This window comes from Perna viridis, chromosome 4, assembly GCF_037379345.1.
Source record: "Perna viridis isolate PV_CMFRI_1.1 ecotype Kerala chromosome 4, ASM3737934v1, whole genome shotgun sequence".
NCBI classification, from domain to species: Eukaryota; Metazoa; Mollusca; class Bivalvia; order Mytilida; family Mytilidae; genus Perna; species Perna viridis.
Genome location: NC_142448.1, coordinates 25,290,588 through 25,314,103, shown reverse-complemented (window position 1 = coordinate 25,314,103; position 23,516 = coordinate 25,290,588). Strand labels below are relative to the sequence as shown.

General features: G+C 35.6%; 1 protein-coding gene across 1 annotated transcript in view; it reads left to right on the top strand.

The window, feature by feature from the left end:
• LOC148619459 (QRFP-like peptide receptor) overlaps positions 1 to 23,281 on the top strand; it is a 40,530-nt gene extending 17,249 nt beyond the window's left edge. The window contains exons 2-6 of the mRNA XM_088579348.1: positions 12,773 to 13,215; positions 15,536 to 15,649; positions 19,085 to 19,193; positions 20,610 to 20,744; positions 22,978 to 23,281. Coding sequence (XP_088435474.1) covers positions 12,773 to 13,215; positions 15,536 to 15,649; positions 19,085 to 19,193; positions 20,610 to 20,744; positions 22,978 to 23,054 — 878 coding nt within the window. The 3' untranslated portion in view covers positions 23,055 to 23,281. The remainder of the gene's footprint in view (positions 1 to 12,772; positions 13,216 to 15,535; positions 15,650 to 19,084; positions 19,194 to 20,609; positions 20,745 to 22,977) is intronic.
• The last annotated feature ends 235 nt before the right edge of the window (positions 23,282 to 23,516 follow it).

Here is a 23,516-nt window from a genome sequence, read left to right as displayed (position 1 = left end):
TCCCAGCATGTAACATGCCAGGGGTACCCCATTCCACCACCTGGGGCACACATCCTAGTTGTTCTGTGGGCAGAGCGCCTAGCCCCCGGCTAGGTTTCTGAGCACTATTTAGTCGCCTTTTACGACAAGTTTAGCGCTGCTGCAGGCCTATTCTTTTAACACCCGGACCTGCACGGGGCTATTTGGAATTGAAAGTAGCATTAGAAATATGATAAAAAAATAAAAACTAAATTTCCAAAGTTTTCTTTTGTACTGGCACCGAAAGAGAGAAAAATAAAAAAAATAAAAGTGTGAATCCCTTAACGTTTCTTTTTAAAAAATCCGAAACTCACTCTTTTATTACATCGTTGTTAAACCGAGTGATAAAAGCTGTAAAAGCTGTATGTCTGTAGATAATCCGAAGGGAATAAGTTCCGAATAATTATAAAGTAGGCTTATAGCATAGCTTTGCAATCCAAAGACATATGTGACAAGATTAAAGTAAATTTGTCCCTTACCGAGATTGTCAATTTAACGTATAACAAGATATTATTCCAAAAGTAAGTCGCGGATTTGCGGCTATATATACATTATAATTGACCAGAAATCGTATACAGAAACATTACTTACGTGAGATATATCGACACATCGACACGATTTCTTATCAAAACACTTTGATAGTTCTTAAATGTTATGACTAACACAGTGAATGAAAACTCGTTGTATCATGTATCAATATAAGAAGCCCCGTGCAGGTCCGGGTGTAAAAAGAATAGACCTGCAACAGCGCTAAGCTTGTCGTAAAAGGCGACTAAATAGTGCTCAGAACCCTAGCCGGGGGCTATGGCGCTCTGCCACAGAACAACTGGGATGTGTGCCTCAGGTGGTGGAATGGGGTAACCCTGGCATGTTACATGCTGGGGTTGTCAGGCTATAATACGGAAAACCTGACCGCAAACCATAGTGGTGCACCGTGTTGGGAAAGATGTCACGTTCCTCGCAGGTTAAAGAACCCTACTGTGGTATTCCCCCAGAGTAGGAACCATAGGGCTCCGCCACAGGAGGCTAAATTGCCCGACCCTACCCACCTCTCCTTATTTCCAGTGGCGATCAAATTTTGTTGCCCCCATTGTCCTTGTGTCCCATCCCTTTTTATTTTATCATCATTTCAAGTCATCAATTTCATGTTCATCGTCTGAATATAGCTGAAATATTGCTGCTCGGACGTTAAAGCCCAACAAACAAACATCATGATAAGAATACAAAAAATATTCTGTATTGTAACCAAATATGTAGAGTAACCCATTTTTATTGCTACCAAGGAAAGTTTAAGCAAAGCAATTTGCCCCGGTATACATGTCTATACGGCCCCGTGCAGGTCCGGGTGTCAAAAGAATAGACCTGCAGCAGCGCTAAGCTTGTCGTAAAAGGCGACTAAATGGTGCTCAGAACCCTAGCCGGGGGCTATGTCGCTCTGCCCGCAGAGCAACTGGGATGTGTGCCCCAGGTGGTGGAATGGGGTACCCCTGGCGTGTTACATGCTGGGGTTGTCAGGCTTTAATACGGAAAACCTGACCGGAAACCATAGTGGTGCACCGTGTTGGGAAAGATGCCACGTTCCTCGCATGTTAAAGAACCCTACTGTGGTATTCTCACGGAGTAGGAACCATAGGGCTCCGCCACAGGAGGCTTAATTGCCCGACCGTACCCACCTCTCCCTATTTGCAGTGGCAATCTAAGTTTGTCGACCCCATTGTCCTTGTGTCCCACCCCTATTTCATTTCATCATCATTTTCATGTTCATCGTCTGAATATAGTTGAAATATTGCTGCTCGGACGTTAAACCACAACAAACAAACAAACAAACATGTCTATACGATCTAGCATTAATGTTTTATTTTCATGAAATCCATTTGAGACTCGTTTTTAGGAGCTGCATTATTGTTACATGCTGGGGTTGTCAGGCTATAATACGGAAAACCTGACCGCAAACCGTAGTGGTACACCGTGTTTGGAGATGCCACGTTCATCGCACGTTGAAGAATCCTGCTGTGGTATTCAATAGTAGGAACCTTTGCGCTCCGCCACAGGAGGCTAAATTGTCCGATCCTACCCATCCCCCCTTTTTCTGGTGGCAAATAAAATTTGTGGACACTATTGTCCTTGTGTCCCATCCCTTGTCTCATTTTATCATCCATTTCATGTTCATCGGCTGAATATAGCTGAAATATTGCTGCTCGGGCGTTCAAACCAACAATCAATCAATCAATTGAATCGTCCGATTATTGACGACTTCTTTAACTTTGCCGATATTATATCATATTTTAAAGGAAACGTTAAGGTATGAAATTGGTACAATGCACCTGAAATACGTGTACTTCTTAAATTTACAAATGAAATTCCCTTAAACAATATGAAATGATGCATTTGTTTGTTTAATGTTGGACCCTTTGTAACCAACATAAAAGATGCTTTACTTTAAGATAACGAAATTTAACAAATTTAAATGATGATCTTTGAGAATAAATGCATATCATACCAAAACTGAACGTATCGAAAGATATAATTTACAGAGAAGTTGGTAAGCGCGAAAAAAAATCATTGCCAGGACGATGTTGCCTACCTGAAACTGTTAATAAACATACCTATGCAACAGCTTTAAGATGAGCAAACTCTTGCAACAAAAATAAAAAAAAAACACAAAATAAGTACGGATGCCTAAAACAAATCTGGCAAACAAATATCACGATTAATTTGCTGTTATAAAATATACAGTGGTGTTCATAAGCAATTGTCCACTGTTCTGCTCCTTCCGTTTATTGTTTTTGTGTTCATTGAAATAGGGAAGCAAGAGATAACAAAAGAAACAATCTGAGACAATATTGCGACTACTAGACAGGTGTTTACGATACAATACTGATTATGCACGTTTTTTTTTCACCACAGTTTCTTTTGCTCGAGATGCATTTAGGGTGCAAAATACAAATTCATAAATTTTCAGATCCATTGAAAATGTTTTGAAACATTTGTTGGAAATATGAATACTAGGCTCCGTTTTTCCTGAAATGACGTGCCACCTCTACACAACGTATTTAAAATTCTGTCAGATAGTTTTAATTCTTGAAAGTTTTAATCTAGCACGAAATGAATGTCAAGATCTGACACATTTAGCGAACTGAATTACATTTTTATCTTCAGCGTTACATAATACTAGTGGAGGTGCAAAAAAAAGATGATCACAAAATAAAATCCCAGTATCGAGTCCTTAAAATTTGATGTTGAAGTGGCTATTTGCGAGCATGAAAAAATTCAGACAAGAAAATAATTACACTGACAACATATATAACCCTATAAATCCATGATATGTTATCAAGTTACGAAAATGTAACTCGAGATAAAACTTTCATTAATTGAAATTAAACAAAACTGTCAGTGCCATTAGTATCAACACTATACCATTTACACAGTTGATGAAAGTAACGCTTAGCTCTTACACCAAAATATTGCTGTTAAACCCCTGCAATCAATCAATCTTACACCAAAATATGTCCATGAAGTATATAAAGATAAAAGCATGTAACGCATTTGACAATGTTGTCAAGATAATGACGCAAATATACCATATTTCAAGGAAACTGGAGACGCATATTACACATTGTCTTTTGTTTTTAATAACTGCTGTGGTAGCTGCGTAACTTGTACTATATTTCCTCATTAAAACAAAAACATGTGTAGGTCGAAGCGATCTATGACTATCCTTGCAAAATCCTTTACCCACAGTGAGATTTAACCCAGCGTAACAAACGTATCGTCCCGTGCAGGTCCGGGTGTTAAAAGAATAGGCCTGCAGCAGCGCTAAGCTTGTCGTATGAGGCGACTAAATAGTGCTCAGAACCCTAGCCGGGGGCTAGGCGCTCTGCCCACAGAGCAACTGGGATATGTGCCCCAGGTGGTGGAATGGGGTACCCCTGGCGTGTTACATGCTGGGGTTGTCAGGCTATAATACTGAAAACCTGACCGGAAACCATAGTGGTGCACCGTGTTGGGAAAGATGCCACGTTCCTCGCACGTTAAAGAACCCTGCTGTGGTATTCGATAGGAGTAGGAATCTTTGCGCTCCGCCACAGGAGGCTAAATTGCCCGACCTTACCCATCCCCCCTTTTTCTAGTGGCAATCAAAATTTGTGGACCCTATTATCCTTGTGACCCATCCTTTTTTTTTCATTTCATGTTCATTTTATCATCAATTTCATGTTCATTGTCTGAATATAGCTGCTCGGACGTTAAACCCCAACAAACAAACAAAGTAACAAACGTATCCGATTTTCACGTCAATTTGTTTTAGTATTTTAATATTCCTAATATACCAACGACAAGTTTAGCGCTGCTGCAGGCCTATTCTTTTAACACCCGGACCTGCACGGGGCTATTTGGAATTGAAAGTAGCATTAGAAATATGATAAAAAAGTAAAAACTAAATTTCCAAAGTTTTCTTTTGTACTGGCACCGAAAGAGAGAAAAATAAAAAAAATAAAAGTGTGAATCCCTTAACGTTTCTTTTTAAAAAATCCGAAACTCACTCTTTTATTACATCGTTGTTAAACCGAGTGATAAAAGCTGTATGTCTGTAGATAATCCGAAGGGAATAAGTTCCGAATAATTATAAAGTAGGCTTATAGCATAGCTTTGCAATCCAAAGACATATGTGACAAGATTAAAGTAAATTTGTCCCTTACCGAGATTGTCAATTTAACGTATAACAAGATATTATTCCAAAAGTAAGTCGCGGATTTGCGGCTATATATACATTATAATTGACCAGAAATCGTATACAGAAACATTACTTACGTGAGATATATCGACACATCGACACGATTTCTTATCAAAACACTTTGATAGTTCTTAAATGTTATGACTAACACAGTGAATGAAAACTCGTTGTATCATGTATCAATATAAGAAGCCCCGTGCAGGTCCGGGTGTAAAAAGAATAGACCTGCAACAGCGCTAAGCTTGTCGTAAAAGGCGACTAAATAGTGCTCAGAACCCTAGCCGGGGGCTATGGCGCTCTGCCACAGAACAACTGGGATGTGTGCCTCAGGTGGTGGAATGGGGTAACCCTGGCATGTTACATGCTGGGGTTGTCAGGCTATAATACGGAAAACCTGACCGCAAACCATAGTGGTGCACCGTGTTGGGAAAGATGTCACGTTCCTCGCAGGTTAAAGAACCCTACTGTGGTATTCCCCCAGAGTAGGAACCATAGGGCTCCGCCACAGGAGGCTAAATTGCCCGACCCTACCCACCTCTCCTTATTTCCAGTGGCGATCAAATTTTGTTGCCCCCATTGTCCTTGTGTCCCATCCCTTTTTATTTTATCATCATTTCAAGTTATCAATTTCATTTTCATCGTCTGAATATAGCTGAAATATTGCTGCTCGGACGTTAAAGCCCAACAAACAAACATCATGATAAGAATACAAAAAATATTCTGTATTGTAACCAAATATGTAGAGTAACCCATTTTTATTGCTACCAAGGAAAGTTTAAGCAAAGCAATTTGCCCCGGTATACATGTCTATACGGCCCCGTGCAGGTCCGGGTGTCAAAAGAATAGACCTGCAGCAGCGCTAAGCTTGTCGTAAAAGGCGACTAAATGGTGCTCAGAACCCTAGCCGGGGGCTATGTCGCTCTGCCCGCAGAGCAACTGGGATGTGTGCCCCAGGTGGTGGAATGGGGTACCCCTGGCGTGTTACATGCTGGGGTTGTCAGGCTTTAATACGGAAAACCTGACCGGAAACCATAGTGGTGCACCGTGTTGGGAAAGATGCCACGTTCCTCGCACGTTAAAGAACCCTGCTGTGGTATTCGATAGGAGTAGGAACGCCACAGGAGGCTAAATTGCCCGACCTTACCCATCCCCCCTTTTTCCAGTGGCAATCAAAATTTGTGGACCCTATTATCCTTGTGACCCATCCTTTTTTTTTCATTTCATGTTCATTTTATCATCAATTTCATGTTCATTGTCTGAATATAGCTGCTCGGACGTTAAACCCCAACAAACAAACAAAGTAACAAAGGTATCCGATTTTCACGTCAATTTGTTTTAGTATTTTAATATTCCTAATATACCAACGATGTAGCATCTGCTTTTACAAGGATTATACCGACTGATGTCATGATGATGTTACTGTATTCACGTCACTGTACAACTTTTATCTCGTTTGAACGGAAATCGAAGTCAATGACCAAAGAGTGACGTTCCAAAAAACTTACGTCAGATTAAAAGTAGTCATTAGTTAAGCAATCGTTTATAAGATACTAGTATTATGGTGGTATTAAAGTATACAATGCTTATCATTAAAGAACGAGAACAAACTGTAAAAAATAGCATGTAAAAAAACTCACAGATCTGACAATCACTTTCATTCGACATGTTTTTCTTCTTTGAAATTACCAATTACTATTTCATCTCTGCATCGCTGGATATTTTTGACAAGTATATATGCTATATTAGAAGCTCTAGTGAGCGTGACCTGGTAAAAACATTTTTCTCAAAAACGTCATTTTTACCGGTACACATGGTCCATACTCCCAGTTTTTAGTGGAGTCCGAGTTGCTCATTTACTTTTGTTTCTTTGTATGTTTTGTTTTGGTCATTTTATGTTCGTAGTTGTAAGTGTCTGTCTTTGTCCCTCGATCGCGTTCTTTCATTTCCGCTAGAATCTTGGTTCCCTTGATTACTCTTACCTTCCAATGGCAATAACTTAAATAAGTTACAGCTTTGTTATAAAGAACATTTAAAAGTTGCTTTCTGTCCGTTACGGTTTTAAGAAGAATAGAGGTAAAATTTTCCCCCTGTATCACTTTTATTTTTTGTGATATTTGTAAAAGTGGGTGATTCAACACACGTGGTCTTCAATAGCAATAACGGTCCTTTTACAAGTTTAAATTACATAATCGACATAATTATTAAAGTAAAACCATAAAATTCGGTAATTTACTGAAGAAAAGTTAACGATAGACGACAACAGACGTAAGACGAAGACAATACATGTAGCTCAAACGGACTATTGCTTCAGGTGGGCTAAAAATAAGGTTTTGACAGAGGTATCTGTCTTTAATATGTTCATTATCAGGTTCAATAAAATCGTAACTTATATCACATATAAATGCATTTGAAAATCTCGTCTTTATTCCTTGGCTATCATTGTACAAATAGTAAAATTACCCTGTCAAACTGGTGGGCTATTTTATATCATGTCTAACTTACTGTCTAAGTCTTACGGAAACTGACATTTGAAAACCTACAATGTAAATTCTTGTTGTAAATGTCATATTAAACATTAACAAACAGCCAATAGTCTTAATTAAGTCTTACAAATACCTCAAGTAGAAAGACAAGCACTTTAGTAAACAATTTAATATTCAATATTATGTCAAGATTTTTATTCATATGTTATTTGAGTTTAGTTCCTCTTTACTTTATAAACGTGGCGAATGTTCACTAATTCATTATTCTAATTAACATTCAACAATGCTCTTTGATACAAGAAACAATTAAAAAAATAACTACGCGATTCTTTTCGTGTTACACTAAAAGACGAAACCCGACGTCGGACTATTTCTTAAATCGATCAGTCAACCAGTTGTTTTTTTAAATAAATGAATTTCCGATTTTTAATACAATTGTAATAGAACAAATTTAAGTACTCTTTTGAGTATATATCTGTTTCTGATCGTGAGAAAAAAGAACAAAATTGTTTTCAAAAACCAATAACTTACATCTTTCTTAAACTGATAGCATTTCTGTTAGATTTTTTTGTCAATTATGTCATTTTCATTTTTCATTTCAAGTCAATGTCTTTTAAAACATTTTAATAACTTCATCCCTTCAACATTTCAAACAAAGTGTTAAATCGTAGCATATGAGACAATGCAGTTGAAATCTGGCGAAAATTTGAGATGTAAATATAATTGAGTCAGAACTAAGTTTCAATAGACACTAAAAGAATGGTAGTTCAGATGCATTATTAGGAAAACGGCCTACAAAAGAATTGATTCAAAACGCACAAATATTCAATTATTAAACCGCCATAGATTATAACTAGCCTTTTAAAGGAAAGAAGTCTTCAATTATTCAAAGCAATGTGAATTTTCTTATATCTCTGTACTAAATATTGCACTAAATATTGACAAGGTCTAATCAGCAGTTCATCATCGTCGGTTTGTTTAAGGGCGACTTGGTAAGGCTGGATATAATTGAATTTTTTTCTTTGATATAGTCATGATTCAAGAGGATTATCTTAGCTTTTTTATCTAATCAGCAGAGCATTGCACACATATTTGATTTTCTGGCAGCTTGTTATTTCCACCATACCACGATCATGCTATGATGTTTAATAGATGAAAGGTTAAGCCCACTTTTTAGTTCGCTTTGGTCATTATTAATGCTCACGACTTGTATAAACCCTCTCAAGATAACTATTACTATGTCAAAAGACAAATAGTATACCTAATACCGCATTAGTCGGGGAATTTCTTCAGTTGAGGTTTCTTTATTATATAAAAATGATACACCTCCTGAAACGTGTAAAATTCCAATTTAAGCGTGCTTCGTGTTAATGTATCGAGTGCTTGTTTCGCGGGATCAGCGAGAGATATGTGTGCGCACCTCGTTTTTCGTCCAGTGGTTCTGTATTCTGATTGGATGATAAAAATAGTCGTTATGGTAAATCATTTTTACGGAATACCGTTATAATTTCGTTTTTAATGCCAAAACCAGTTTTCCTTTTACATTAAAAAGATTATATGTTTTCAGGAATCAATACATAGAGGAAATTAATTTTGAAAAATCGTACATTATTAGTTCATACAATGAAATATTGCAAAATTTTGAAGGTCCTTCAGAAATGGTTGGATAAAAGTTTCCCGCGAAAAATTTGATTGTATAGTCATTTGAGAAAAAATATTTTCATATTTATTCGAAATTGTTTTTGTCAGTTTAAATTGAATATTTTTAATATAATAAGTGATATTATACATAAAATTGTCATATTAAAACTTTTATTTTAAAATTCTTAAACGCCCCGTGCCCCGTGCAGGTCCGGGTGTTAAAAGAATAGGCCTGCAGCAGCGCTAAGCTTGTCGTATAAGGCGATTAAATAGTGCTCAGAAACCTAGCCGGGGGCTAGGCGCTCTGCCCACAGAGCAACTGGGATGTGTGCCCCAGGTGGTGGAATGGGGTACCCCTGGCGTGTTACATGCTGGGGTTGTCAGGCTATAATACGGAAAACCTGACCGCAAACCATAGTGGTGCACCGTGTTGGGAAAAATGCCACGTTCCTCGCACGTTAAAGAACCCTGCTGTGGTATTCGATAGGAGTAGGAACCTTTGCGCTCCGCCACAGGAGGCTAAATTGCCCGACCTTACCCATCCCCCTTTTTCCAGTGGCAATCAAAATTTGTCGACCCTATTATCCTTGTGACCCATCCTCTTTTTTCATTTCATGTTCATTTTATCATCCATTTCATGTTCATTGTCTGAATATAGCTGAAATATTGCTGCTCGGACGTTAAACCCCAACAAACAAACAACAAACATAAACGCCCCGTGCAGGTCCGGGTGTTATAAGAATAGGCCTGCAGCAGCGCTAAGCTTGTATAAGGCGACTAAATAGTGCTTAGAAACCTAGCCGGGGGCTAGGCGCTCTGTCAACAGAACAACTGGGATGTGTGCCCCAGATGGTGGAATGGGGTACCCCTGGCGTGTTACATGCTGGGGTTGTCAGGCTATAATACAGAAAACCTGACCGCAAACCATAGTGGTGCACCGTGTTGGGAAAGATGCCACGTTCCTCGCACGTTAAAGAACCCTACTGTGGTATTCTCCCTCAGTAGGAACCATAGGGCTCCACCACAGGAGGCTTAATTGCCCGACCTTACCCACCTCTCCCTATTTGCAGTGGCAATCAAAATTTGTCGACCCCATTGTCCTTGTGTCTCGTCCCTTTTTCATTTCATCATTTCAGCCCCGTGCAGGTCCGGGTGTTAAAAGAATAGGCCTGCAACAGCGCTAAGCTTGTCGTATAAGGCGACTAATTAGTGCTCAGAAACCTAGCCGGGGGCTAGGCGCTCTGCCCACAGAGCAACTGGGATGTGTGCCCCAGGTGGTGGAATGGGGTACCCCTGGCGTGTTACATGCTGGGGTTGTCAGGCTATAATACGGAAAACCTGACCGCAAACCATAGTGGTGCACCGTGTTGGGTTTTGTTTGTTTGTTGGGGTTTAACGTGCGAGCAGCAATATTTCAGCTATATTCAGACAATGAACATGAAATGGATGATAAAATGAACATGAAATGAAAAAAAGAAAGGATGGGTCACAAGGATAATAGGGTCGACAAATTTTGATTGTCACTGGAAAAAAGGGGATGGGTAAGGTCGGGCAATTTAGCCTCCTGTGGTGGAGCGCAAAGGTTCCTACTCCTATCGAATACCACAGCAGGGTTCTTTAACGTGCGAGGAACGTGGCATCTTTCCCAACACGGTGCACCACTATGGTTTGCGGTCAGGTTTTCCGTATTATAGCCTGACAACCCCAGCATGTTACACGCCAGGGGTACCCCATTCCACCACCTGGGGCACACATCCCAGTTGCTCTGTGGGCAGAGCGCCTAGCCCCCGGCTAGGTTTCTGAGCACTACTTAGTCGCCTTTTACGACAAGCTTAGCGCTGCTGCAGGCCTATTCTTTTAACACCCGGACCTGCACGGGGCGCACCGTGTTGGGAAAGATGCCACTTCCTCGCACGTTAAAGAACCCTGCTGGGGTATTCGATAGGAGTAGGAGCATTTGCGCTCCGCCACAGGAGGCTAAATTGCCCGACCTTACCCACACCCCTTTTTCCAGTGGCAATCAAAATTTGTCGACCCTATTATCCTTGTGACCCATCCTTTCTTTTTTTCATTTCATGTTCATTTTATCATCCATTTCATGTTCATTGTCTGAATATAGCTGAAATATTGCTGCTCGGACGTTAAACCCTCAACAAACAAACAATTCATCATTTCATGTTCATCGTCTGAATATAGCTGAAATATTGCTGCTCGGACGTTAAACCCCAATAAACAAACAAACATTTAATTTTTTAACAGAACTGCAGTAATAATATCCAAATGAAACAAACCATTCAAACGATATGTACATATTGATAAAAATATATTAAACTAATATGAGATGAAACAACTAAACATTCAGCGCCACAAACATAATTTATTGTTCAAATTTAAAATAAAAATTGGTCTACAGTTTTATTTACGACTACCAATATTTAAAATGTGTTAAATGAGTTGCTCACTCATAACACAAAACGGCTTCTCCGTAAAATGTGAATTGTTCAATGACATTTTAAATCCAAACCACAATATTTATATAGCCGAATCAGCTGTGATTTTGTTACCGAGACGTTTTCAGTTGTTGGTAGTTTGACGAAAACAAAGCATTACCGCCTTATATTTTGTAAAAAAATTCCCCTAAAAGTTATCGTTCCTACTAAATAATTGTTTACATTTTGTATTTTTAAATTCGTGAGAAATTACATTTTTGTCATCATAAAAGTATGAAAATACTATCATCAGTATGTTGTCAACAATCGGCACTTTGCATAAAAAAGGCGGAATTCCAATGAAATGTCTTGTTAGTTATTATAAAATTCTTTTCTTTTGTGCATATCAATCTTAAGTACCGATGTTTGTTTTTTTATTAACAGAGAAACGCATTACAAATAAAAAGAAAGAAGTATTTGTCTCGATAAAAGTTTAAATTAAAAATGGGCTTAAGTCGAGTATAGTTCAGTTACTTCGACGTTTGAAAACATGAATATGACAAGGCCATAAATGCAGCGTCAAAAACTTATTACACAATGAATGATATTCTGTGACCCTTTACTGAGTGCTATTTATGTATACAAGTTTAAATACAACCAACACAAATGTTGGAAAATTAGATTTTGGTTGATCGTTAACTTCAATAAACAATACTCTTCCTCAATTTTTAACAATTTGAACAGGAAACTCAATTACCAAATGAAATCTACTTTCTTAATTCCTTGTGTTGTCTTCATCTGAAATTCTTAGCAATTTAAATAACATAATATTTCCCTAAGGAATAAATTTACGCACAACTCTACAAACGTTATCGGTTACATGATAAATAATCAAAGATGTAGTAGTATTGAGGAGTTCAAACTTACAAAATATCAAAAACATAAAATGGTCTTGTGTAAAAAAAACGCAGTCAAACGTACAAAATATCAAAAACATAAAATAAAATGGTCTTGTGTAAAAAAACGCAATTATATATATCTCTATTTATAAGAGTTACATGATATTGGGTAATCAGAACCAGTGTGCTGACATGCGTTCAGATTTGCAAGGTATATTTTTGTGTAATAAACCAAAACGATGTTTGTCATGTCCTTTGAATTATATATGTTCAACTCTAGGAAATGTATTTAATGACTGTGACGTAAGTCGATTTGAAAAAAAAAAAAACATATGCTGCGATGACTATGAAAAATGCTTATTTGACTTTTTTACTTAATATGATTAATAACATTTCCACTGTTCTCAAAATCTTAAAATGGTTCAAATAGGAACTCACAATGCTGCTGGGCTAGTTAAGTGCTATTTGTTCGCTTCATTTATATTAGTACAAGTCAACAACAGAAGTTTACTTAATATACGCATATTCATTCATTTCATTCAATTCAATGATTTTCTCATGTCTTTTCAGTAAGTTCTCTAATGGCCAGTATCCTTTCACTGACATTGATATCATGCGACAGATATTTTGGAATTGTTTTCGCTATGAAGGCACACATCATAGAAAGGAAAGCAAGGCATAGTATCATTCTGGTGTGGTTGTTGGCCTTTGCCATTGCCTCGCCTCTTTTGGTTTTTCGGACTCTAAAACAAAGACAATGGAAAGATCACCTCGAACAGTGGTGTGATGACGATTGGCCCTTAGTCGAGAAATACAAGAATGAGTTTGGTTCAATTTACCACCAACCCGCGAGCAAAATATACTGGACAAGTGTATCTGTTGTACTTTTTTTCATTCCAATTATAGTAACGACTTGCGCATACACAAGAATAATAAAAACGTTGTGGACGGCTAAAACACCAGGCGAAAGGGTTCCAAAAGATGTTACTGTACAAACTAGAATGAAACGAAAGGTGAGGTCATTCATTTAACGTTGAGGTAAGACGGTTACTAAAGTAGCAGTCTTTATGAGTATGAAACAAGAGGAGATTCAATTCATGGATGTCAAACGCCCACTAAATTTACTTATATTTAGTATTCAGAAACACTTATTACAGGACCACAAAACAAGATTTAGTTTCTCATTCAGTTCTTGCATTTATGACAAATTTATATATATATTGTTGATGAAATTGGACTTTAGTAACGTAACAGTTTTCGTTCTTGATCAAGTAGATTTATATGGGAAATGACTGCATGGACATCTTCGAGCAGAAAAGACTATAGTTACACAACAAATGGTATATGTAGATTGAAAAGGCATCGTATACTATGTTTTTTAATCGATTGTAACTTAATCGCTATTTTTTACGGTTAAAGCAATAATTTAAAAGAAAATTATAAGAAAGGTGAAATCTTCATATGAACAAGTACCTCATTTCGCTGGGTTAGTTTACAGACAAAAATAGCTTGTTGTCGCTTTAGTAACTGTCTTAAAACATTTATTGAGATTCCGGTTCGTACTATTACTGTTGGTATGCTATAACAAATTTGATTGTACTTCAGATTGTTCATTTTTTAAATTGGCATTCCAGTATGTCTCTAATACATTCAAAAGTATTTAATAAAATTATTTTACGATGACATATTGGATATTGGCAGCTATCACCATTAATAGTACCTACAATAGCGCTTAATCGTGCAAATGGTTTGCGACAAATAAAGCATCTTGAAACTTCTTTTTTGATTTCAAAGGAACTAATTACTTTATGACAATTTAAGGCGACTGACACATTGATATGCTAATATTTGCCATTAGTATGTTATTAGAGTCCTATATCTGCATGCAAAAGTGATAATTATCGTATGAAAAACGATTCAAATTATTAAATGGCGTTTTAATTGCACATTATAACTTATAGTCCCAATATCGTATTCAATTACTAATGATAAAGAACAAAACGTCAGCAATTATGCTGGCCCTTGTTTTACGTTTCACATTAACATGCTGAAAACTAGATTATTTTAACGAAACAACCAATCAAGTCACATGTTGCCATTAATACAAAATTGTTCAAATGATTGATGTCAAATTGTGTACTTAATTTGGCAATAACTTATGGTTTTGTTTTCTTTTGCGTGTAACAAATACAAAGCTAGTCATATTTAAAATCAGACCATTACCCAAATAAAAAAAAATCGAAGGATACGCATTTTACAGAATGAAGCTTGAATTAAAATTTGCTTTTGATATTATAAAATTTAAGATAATATTTAAGAAAAATCAACAGCTTATATATAAATTAAAGGATATTCCCTTTGCTCGCCTAGAGTTATATTAAACTTTGTATAGTGTTATTTCCGTATTAAGAGCCTGGCTTGTAAAAGATGGACACAAGATGATAATTTTTTTGAGAATATAAAGAATGTTCAAATCCTTCAATATGGAAATGAACACATTTGTATTCATGTGATGAAATATTTGTAATACAAGTCATAATAAAGGACTACTAGTAATTTTCTTGAAGTAACCTGCATGAATGGTAATTCGTACTTCACTCTAATATTTATAAGTACACATTAAGACATCAATGACAATCAAATAACACCAAATCTATTATACTGATGAAACGTATTCCAGGAAAAATGGCATTCAAAGAAATTTTATTAGTTTTAGACTTTCCTGCGTCAGCTTTTATAAATAATGACAATCATTTAACGATGAAATAATGCGCATTTATTACAGTACTTAATTTCCTTACAGACAAATGCTGATAAAACAATAGTCTGAAAGATCACTCAATATTAGAAATATTTGTACTTTATTTGATGAACATTTATTTTACTGTAGAGATCAGCGTCAATATAATTTAAAATGTCCAATGATCATACAAATCTGTACTTGAATGTTGACAATGAAATACTATATTATAACATTTTTGATCAGAACCAGGCAGTCATATGCCTATTGTAAAGACGTAGAGTGTTCTAAACCATGTTAACTCATAACTTACCTGTTTAACATTGACAATCAATATGCATGCCTGTGGTTCGGGGGCGTACGTCAACTTTAGTCCTGGCAAAGTCACGATTTCATAAAAAAACAAAACAAAACAAAACAACAGTTACGTGTTTTTTAATTGTAAAATATTAACCCTTACGAATAGTTTGTTTTCAAAAGTATAAAAAGCACAATTTTTTTTTTCAAACCGAAAAGCAATTTTGTCACCCCATTTTAAACATGACCACCCTTTAAAAGTCAAGCAAACGCATATTTTATTTTTTCAATTTTAGATCATTCTTACATTAATGTTGATAATGGTTGTGTTTGCCGTATGTTGGATGCCATTACAGTTCATTATACTATATCTTGAGTACCTCCCGCGGTCAGACATCAAACAATTGATGGTAAGTAGAAAAGTAATTGCCTTTTAAAGGTTGCTATACAACATCGAAACTCAACCCTACTTGGTACCATTTATATCAATTCGAATACATTATTATAATATGATTCAAAAGAAATAGCTGATTCCATTTAAGAATTGGTTTTAATTGCTGGTTAGATTATGGGATATAAACAACTTTTATGCTGAATAAACCGCGAAACCGACCCAAAGTCGTTTGTATTCCATAATCTAACGCGAATCAATAATGTCACGTCTATCGATTGCTCCAATCATTATTTACATGCATGATTTGAGTGTTGAAGATGTTCCGTAGTTAGGGGATGTGGAAAAAATTACCTAGTAAGTTTATACGAAATCGCCAATGTTGCTCGATAACCTTGAACTATTCTGAATTCAACAGAAATTAAAATATTGTAACAAAGAAAATGTAACCAAGCTTTCTTTCCGATAAACATAAAATTAAAAAACAAATAAAATTTGTTGATTTATTAATAAATGCTGTATTTTCAAACCAGTGCAATTTTATTCGATTTAAAATAAGCAAATCCCCGTCTGACAGTATTTGTTGAAATGTTCTCGAACTTGATAGAGACGTGTGTTTCATTTGGTAAACTCCAAATACAACTTTATAAATTCATGATATTGGTTTTGTCAAAAATCAATGAAATAACCTTAAAAGCGATTTTTTAATTCATGACACAATCGACAAATTTCGATTAAAAGCAGCAGCTATACAGAAACAGTCGTTCACAAGGGAAATCGTCTTTACTGTCATTAGTAATTTTAATCTTCAAATGTTAGCAATAATTCTTGTAAACATTAAATAAAGAATAACAGCCGATTTCTTTAATGGACTATTTCTAAACGTTCCTTGAAAATTGTAAACAATTTTTTTCCTTTTATATACACAGTAAATTTTCATTCTACGTATAAAGCTCTAAATTTGTTTCGAAAAATCTGGATCCGCTTGTCAAAAGGATATGTCCGCACCAGCGCTATGCTTGTGGTAAAAGGCGACAAAATAGTGCTTAGAACCCTGGCCGCAAACCATAGGGGTGCACCGTGTTTGGAAAGATGCAACATTCATCGTACGTTAAATAACACTGCTGTGGTATTCGATAAGAGTAGGAACCTTTGCGCTGCGCCGCAGGAGGCTATATTACCCGACCCTATCATCCTCTCCCTATTTTCAGTGGCAATCAAAATTTGTGGACCCCATTATCCTTTTTGTCCCATCACATTTTCATATCTTTCAGATCATTTTCGTCATTTCATGTTCACTTTATCACCCACTTCATGTTCATTGCCCGGATATAGCTGACATATTGCAGCTCGGGCGTTAAACCGTTCCTCGCACGTTAATGAACCTTACTGTGGTATTCTCCCGGAGTAGAAACCATAGGGCTCCGCCACGGGAGGCTAAATTGCCCAATCCTACCCACCTCCCCTATTTCCAGTGGCAATCAAAATTTTTCGACCCCATTATCCTTGTGTCCCATGCCATTTTTCATTTCATCATCATTTCATTTTCATTTTATCATCCACTTCATGTTCATTTTATCATCAATTTCATGTTCATCGTCTGAATATAGCTGAAATATTGCTGCTCGGACGTTAAACCCCAACAAACAACAAACAAACAAACGGGCGTTAAACACCAAAAATCGATCAACAATCAATCAATTCGAAAAATATAGAAAACAAAATGAATCATGGGTATAAGTATGTATTTTAGTGTAAGGACTCCGTCGCTGTAGTAATGTGGTTGTGGATGTACAATATCCATTAAACCTTTCCAGTATCAAGGTATAATTTGTTTTCATTAGTTCCATTTTTCGACTTAATATATATATGGGATTTGATAGCTACATTGATTTTCATTAATTCTTACTTATACATACACATGCTCACACACGTTGAAAGGTAAATTGAAGACTCCAAATTTTTACCGAAAATCTTGGGAATTTTCAGAAGATATATAGACAGAAAACCAAAAATAAAACTACAAAATTCGGTTCACTTGGTAAAAACCGGACAATTTTGGCCTTTCAAAGGCAACAAATCATGTGAAAAGTCGCTACATATGTCATTAATCCATCAAATGACAATTTCCTTACAACAATGATGATTTTTAGTTTACGAATACATTTTGTCCTTATTAACGCAATAACTCTAATAAGTAGCAGTCACGCAACTTCGACCCATCCGCAATTTTGTAAGACCTTTTCATTCGGAATATTGCCCCGTGGGGGTCAGGGTGTAAAAGGAATAAGCTTACAGCAGTCGTAAGCTTGCTGTAAAAGACGACAGTAGTGCTCAGAACTTTGGTCCGGGGCCAGGGTGTTCTGCCTACAGAACAACTGAGTTGCGTGCCCATGAGGTTGAATTGGGTATCCCTGACACCTACATGCTGGGGTTGTCAAGCCGTAATGCAGAAACTCATCCAAATTTAGTAAGGAATCGACATACAATCGACCAATTGCAGAATTTGGAATAGCTTTAAAATTTTGAGATATATTTTAAAATTTGTGACTTGACCTATGTGATCTTAAAATAGCAATGGCGGTTAGGTTTACATTTGATCTGCACAATCGCAACATGCCTTGACCACAACAGTTTAAAGCCACCGATAAGGTAAAAAAAACATCTACAGCGGACGCAAAGGGATGATTAGCTGACATGGACTCCGAAGTCCATGTGAACAGAAAAGCAATGACCTCATGTACAGCAAAATTTGCTTGTAGTGAATAAACCTCCCCATTCTTGATTTGTTTCAATAAGAATCCATCACATGTTAAAATTAACATAAAGAACGCTACTGAAAATTCAAGCTCTAAAAAAATTCGACTCTGGCGGTAAACAATCTTCTTTGAAATTGCTAGATTTTTTTTAGGTCGAGGAATTGAAAAAAGTGATTTTGTTACGCGACGTTATCCCTCTGTTTACAGTAAATCGCTTGTCTGTAGCATACTTTATTCAAGTTAAAAATATTTAAATCTCCCCAAGCTACAATTTGTCTTGCCATAATAAAATTCGACACATTTAAATATAAAAAGAACCATGAAACACCTCATATTCCATTATCCCTTAGTACATAAGTATTTGATGTAAATTTACTGAAAATGCAAAATAAACGCCAAGTGTCTTTCCTTTCATACACACTTCTACTTTAAGCAAATTTATCTTCAAAAACCCAACGTACAAGCTTTTGAGCTGAAATAATGTTTTTGTTTTGTTTTATCAATGTTTATTATTTTTATTCTGCATATAATACATGTATATACAGACATTTCGTACAATAAAGAAACTACTGATATTCAACTTTAATTGCACAAAATTCATATGTCTACAAAAAAGACTGCCTCTGTACAATGTTTGATATCATTCCATTTAATTTCATTTGAGTGTTTATTTCGCGTATTTTTTTTCCAACTAGGAATCCGGATGGTACAAACAGCTGCGTTTCTTTGCCCATGCCCTAGCCTTTGCCAACAGTGCTATTAACCCAATCATATATGCCGGTTTCAATGACAACTTTAAAAAGGGTAAGAGACCTAATATGTGTAAGATATCACTCACTTCTTTTGAATCAAATAAAGTGTGTACATATTCGAATATTTATATAACATGAAATATATTGGCTATAAAATGAAACAAAATTCATCTTTTCACTGTCTTGTTTTTCCAAACAATGAACTTGTTCATTATACAAAGTCATAGATTTTCTTGCATTTTTTAAATCTAATTTGTACATGGAACAAGACGTGTTACAGATACAGTCATACCTTTGTAACTCATACAAAACAAACTATTATTCTTAACAAACTTTATCTATATATTCATTCAAAATATGTATGATATAGTAATCATGTCCCTTTGTGTGCTGAATTATTGCCAATACATCATAGTTGATGAAGTATTGTGTCCATTTATGTCAGGAGTTAAACTAATCATGGCATCCCTATCCATCTAATCCACTGTTTAATTTCTGAATATGAAACTTGCGCAATCTATTTATAACCTGAATCCTAATTTGTATGTTACAGTGTAAATGATAAATCTGAGTAGTGTTCTTGGATTTGCAACAAATAGAAAATGACCAATTCTTAATGGTTAAGAAGGACTGTAACTTTACTTTGTGTAGGCCAGACAAATGTATCTCAATCAGCTAAAACATCGCAAATTAAAATGTACGACTACATCAAAACTTTTTTCATAGGTACAGATCTATTAATCAATGAAACAATAAGTGCAACGTATTGCGTTTGGTCGTTTTTTTTCTGGCATACGGCTGTTTTACATAGCTTGCATCACAAGTTCTTTCCGCAATATTTGGTTACCGGAATATCGTTATTTGACAAAATTCGAATGAGGGCATTGATTTATAAAAATGAGTCGTAACCCATAATCTCTATCGTCCGCCTTTTCTTCTGTTTGGTTACCTTTGGCATTATCCTTGTTTTGAGATCAAAAGGAGCAAATGTCTAAATATTCGGACCTTCTTTCAATCTGAAACTATCAAAACTGCAAGCAAGGATCAGTAAAAAGCCCTAGGTTCCCTACACCAAAAACATATTATGTTAAAACAGAAAGTTGATGTTTTTTCGAAACTTAGATCACCAGTATATAATACTTAAAAAAGACTTACATTACAATATCAAGTAGGTGGTTAAATATATGCAGATAAGACGGACTATCGAAATAACTAATAGACAGCATGATCCATATATATCGCAAATTTTCCAAGCAGAGAATACATAAAACTACTGACTTTGTTCGCAGTAACGACTAAATGATTTTCCAAGCAGAGAATATATAAAACTACTGACTTTGTTCGCAGTAACGACTAAATGTTATTCAGCCCTTCTGGTTTTCTATATATTGCGTTATTCAGCCCTTCTGTTTTTCTATATATTGCACTCTTAATAGTCAATCATTCTGCACGTATGTTATTTTAAAAGGTTTCAAGCAGATGTTTGGTTGTTACAAGAAGCGGTACACAAGCCTCTCACCAATGGATGATAGTTCTACTACTGTCGTTACTAGTCTGTCAAAAGGCCGAATCTTCAAGGAGGAATCATCTTTCACGTTAAATGGTAAGTACTTTGGTCATTATACAATCCAATAAAAAAATACATATTTGATTACGCTACTCTTTATAACTTGGAACATGTCAGTTCTCGCATTTTAATCAGATTGGGTCATTATGAAATACATTTCGGGGTTCTTCCCAGTATAATCGATGATACTGGATAACTGTGCACGCCCTCATGTCGGTGACGTGTACACTGCAAAACGTTAAAAAAAATAAATATTTGAATATATATATATATATAATACAGTAGGAAATTTGTGTTTTCTATGAAGTGATGTCAGATTAGTGTTTTCGTCGTCGTCAGCATTGATTTGAACAATTGATTTTCTTTATCATAACACCTCATAAATGTTTGAACTTCAAGGGGGATATATAGTTACTGGCAAAAATGTCATAACCACTAAACTGGTATTTACGTAAATTATTAACAGATTATGCAATATGACGATCAAAGGAAAGGGGATAGATATTTACCAAATTCACGAATACTATACCAGTATATTTTACATTTCGATTTTTATTGCAACTCCAATAAAGTGTGTCTCCACTAACACATTACGACATATTTAATGTTCTGTTTAAGAGATTAAACAAATTCTAGAAATTTAGTCATTTTTTTCTTATGGAACTAGCTTGCAGCAACGTCTATTAAAGGCTGACCTTTTAAACTTCAACCGCATTGTGATACCCTTTCAACAGTTCTGGACGAAACTGTTATCCATCAAGATTATGAACTATCAGGTTAATTATTTTATTCTTTTGTGGACTGTCGACATTTATATAGAAAATGAACAAGCTTTTCGTTGAAAGGACGACGATATGTATCATATTGATGAACTGTCCAGACGTTTAATGTTTAAGCTACTTAAAAGCATTTAGAATTCTGAAGAAAAAATGGTTTCTTAATTGTTTCCTCCATTGTTATTATCCCTTAAGCCTAATATGACTATAAATTATTTTTGTTTGAACTATGTCGACCGTGAATATCCTGTTCGATAAGAAACAAAAAGTGACAATCTGTGCCTCAAAGAATTATTGAGATCTGATTTAAAAAATGACACCATTATATGACGCGAGATTATAATTTTATTGCAAAAAATCATTCATTAACAAGAATTAAGAATTCACAACATAAACAGAAACGCAAGAAGGAAGCCGGAGTTTTTTTTCGAAATAGCCTCGATAGGCTACATTGAAAGGGAAATCCAATTATTTTTATGAATGAAATCTATTCGAGAGGATTCAATATTTTGATAAGCTTTTTTAATACTTCATAAGGTAAATGTATTAATTATCTAAACCTAAGCACCTCAACCATCAATGAACACTGATTAATGCATCATAAACTTAGTGATTACTAAATTTGTAATTTGCTCTCTTTTGTCGTTTAATGTAGCTCAACCGAAAATTTCATTTATTTTTATTTTGTTCAAGTATTAGTTGCTGCCTTGGTCTTACACAGAAAAAATACATTTGGACGTAGCAAACTCGTGTTAATATTGCTAACGTTTTATCATTCTAAGTCACATATTTAAAAACACACACACACACACAAAAACAAACAAATAAAAAAAAATGAAGCCGCTTAAAGGTTAAATAAAAAAAAAAACATCGACAGGCGTCTCCAAACCTTATTTTGAAAGAGATATTACGAAGAACTTAGGGATTCAGTTACAAATAAAAATGTCCAGGAAGAGAGGCTTGAACAACAATTTCCCCTCTACTTGCTGTAAATTGACTTATCTGTTTTACTTCGTCTCTTATATTCGCATTGATATGTATGTTTTCGCTCAGTACTATTGTATAGCAAACATTTAACCCAGAGTTAAAATCATGTGATTTGTTAATTTCTTCCGGTACAATTATCTGATCAACATTTTATACATAATTATTATCATTTGATTTCTTCAGCACTATGACATGCACTTTTGATTTGTGAAGATAATTGGATCAAGCTATCTAATAAGGTTTGCGTTTGTCATTATTATAAAACCGTATCAGTAATTACATGCAATCAATTGAATTCAGATGACAAAATCTCGTAGTAAACTGTGTAGGCCAATATGGTATTGTTGACTAATAGATATGGCAGAATGGAATGTTAGCATCTATTTTGTTTGATCTAGGTACATATTGACCATTAGCTATTATCCGTTGTCGAATCCATATGTTTGTATCCGGGCATTTTATCTTGTCAATGGCATTTTTAATTCCATTTGTTCTGTTGCTTTCAGGAAGGTCACGTGATGCGTGGAATGGCTCACTACAATCCAACAGAAAATTTACGCCTGTGGATCTTCAAGTGTTATGAAGTAATGACATGTCAAATCAATGCTTTGCCTCCAAGTATTTGTTTGACCAGTTATAGGTTGTTTCTGATCTTTATATTTCAAGAGAAACGAACGTCTTGACAGACCACGTATTTATAGTTCGCCGAAAGAGGAATATTGTGTTATTATTTTTTTGTGAGTTGGAGTTGTTAAAATTAAATAGAATATATATTTTATGAATGTATTAAGTAAATAAAAATGAACAATAGGAGTCTGATGTATTCCTTCTGTTAATAATATAAAAACGAGAAATTACCTAATGTACATCGATAAGATTAGGTTGTCTTTTTATGTTCTAACAATTTTATTACTTTGAACTTATTTTTACCAGTTTTGCATCGCATCGATCTCCGTATTAAAGATTCTTTTTGGCATTCAAAACTTACTATAGATTTAGCTCTAAGCGGTTAACAGATGCAACTTTAAATTAGATTAACGACATG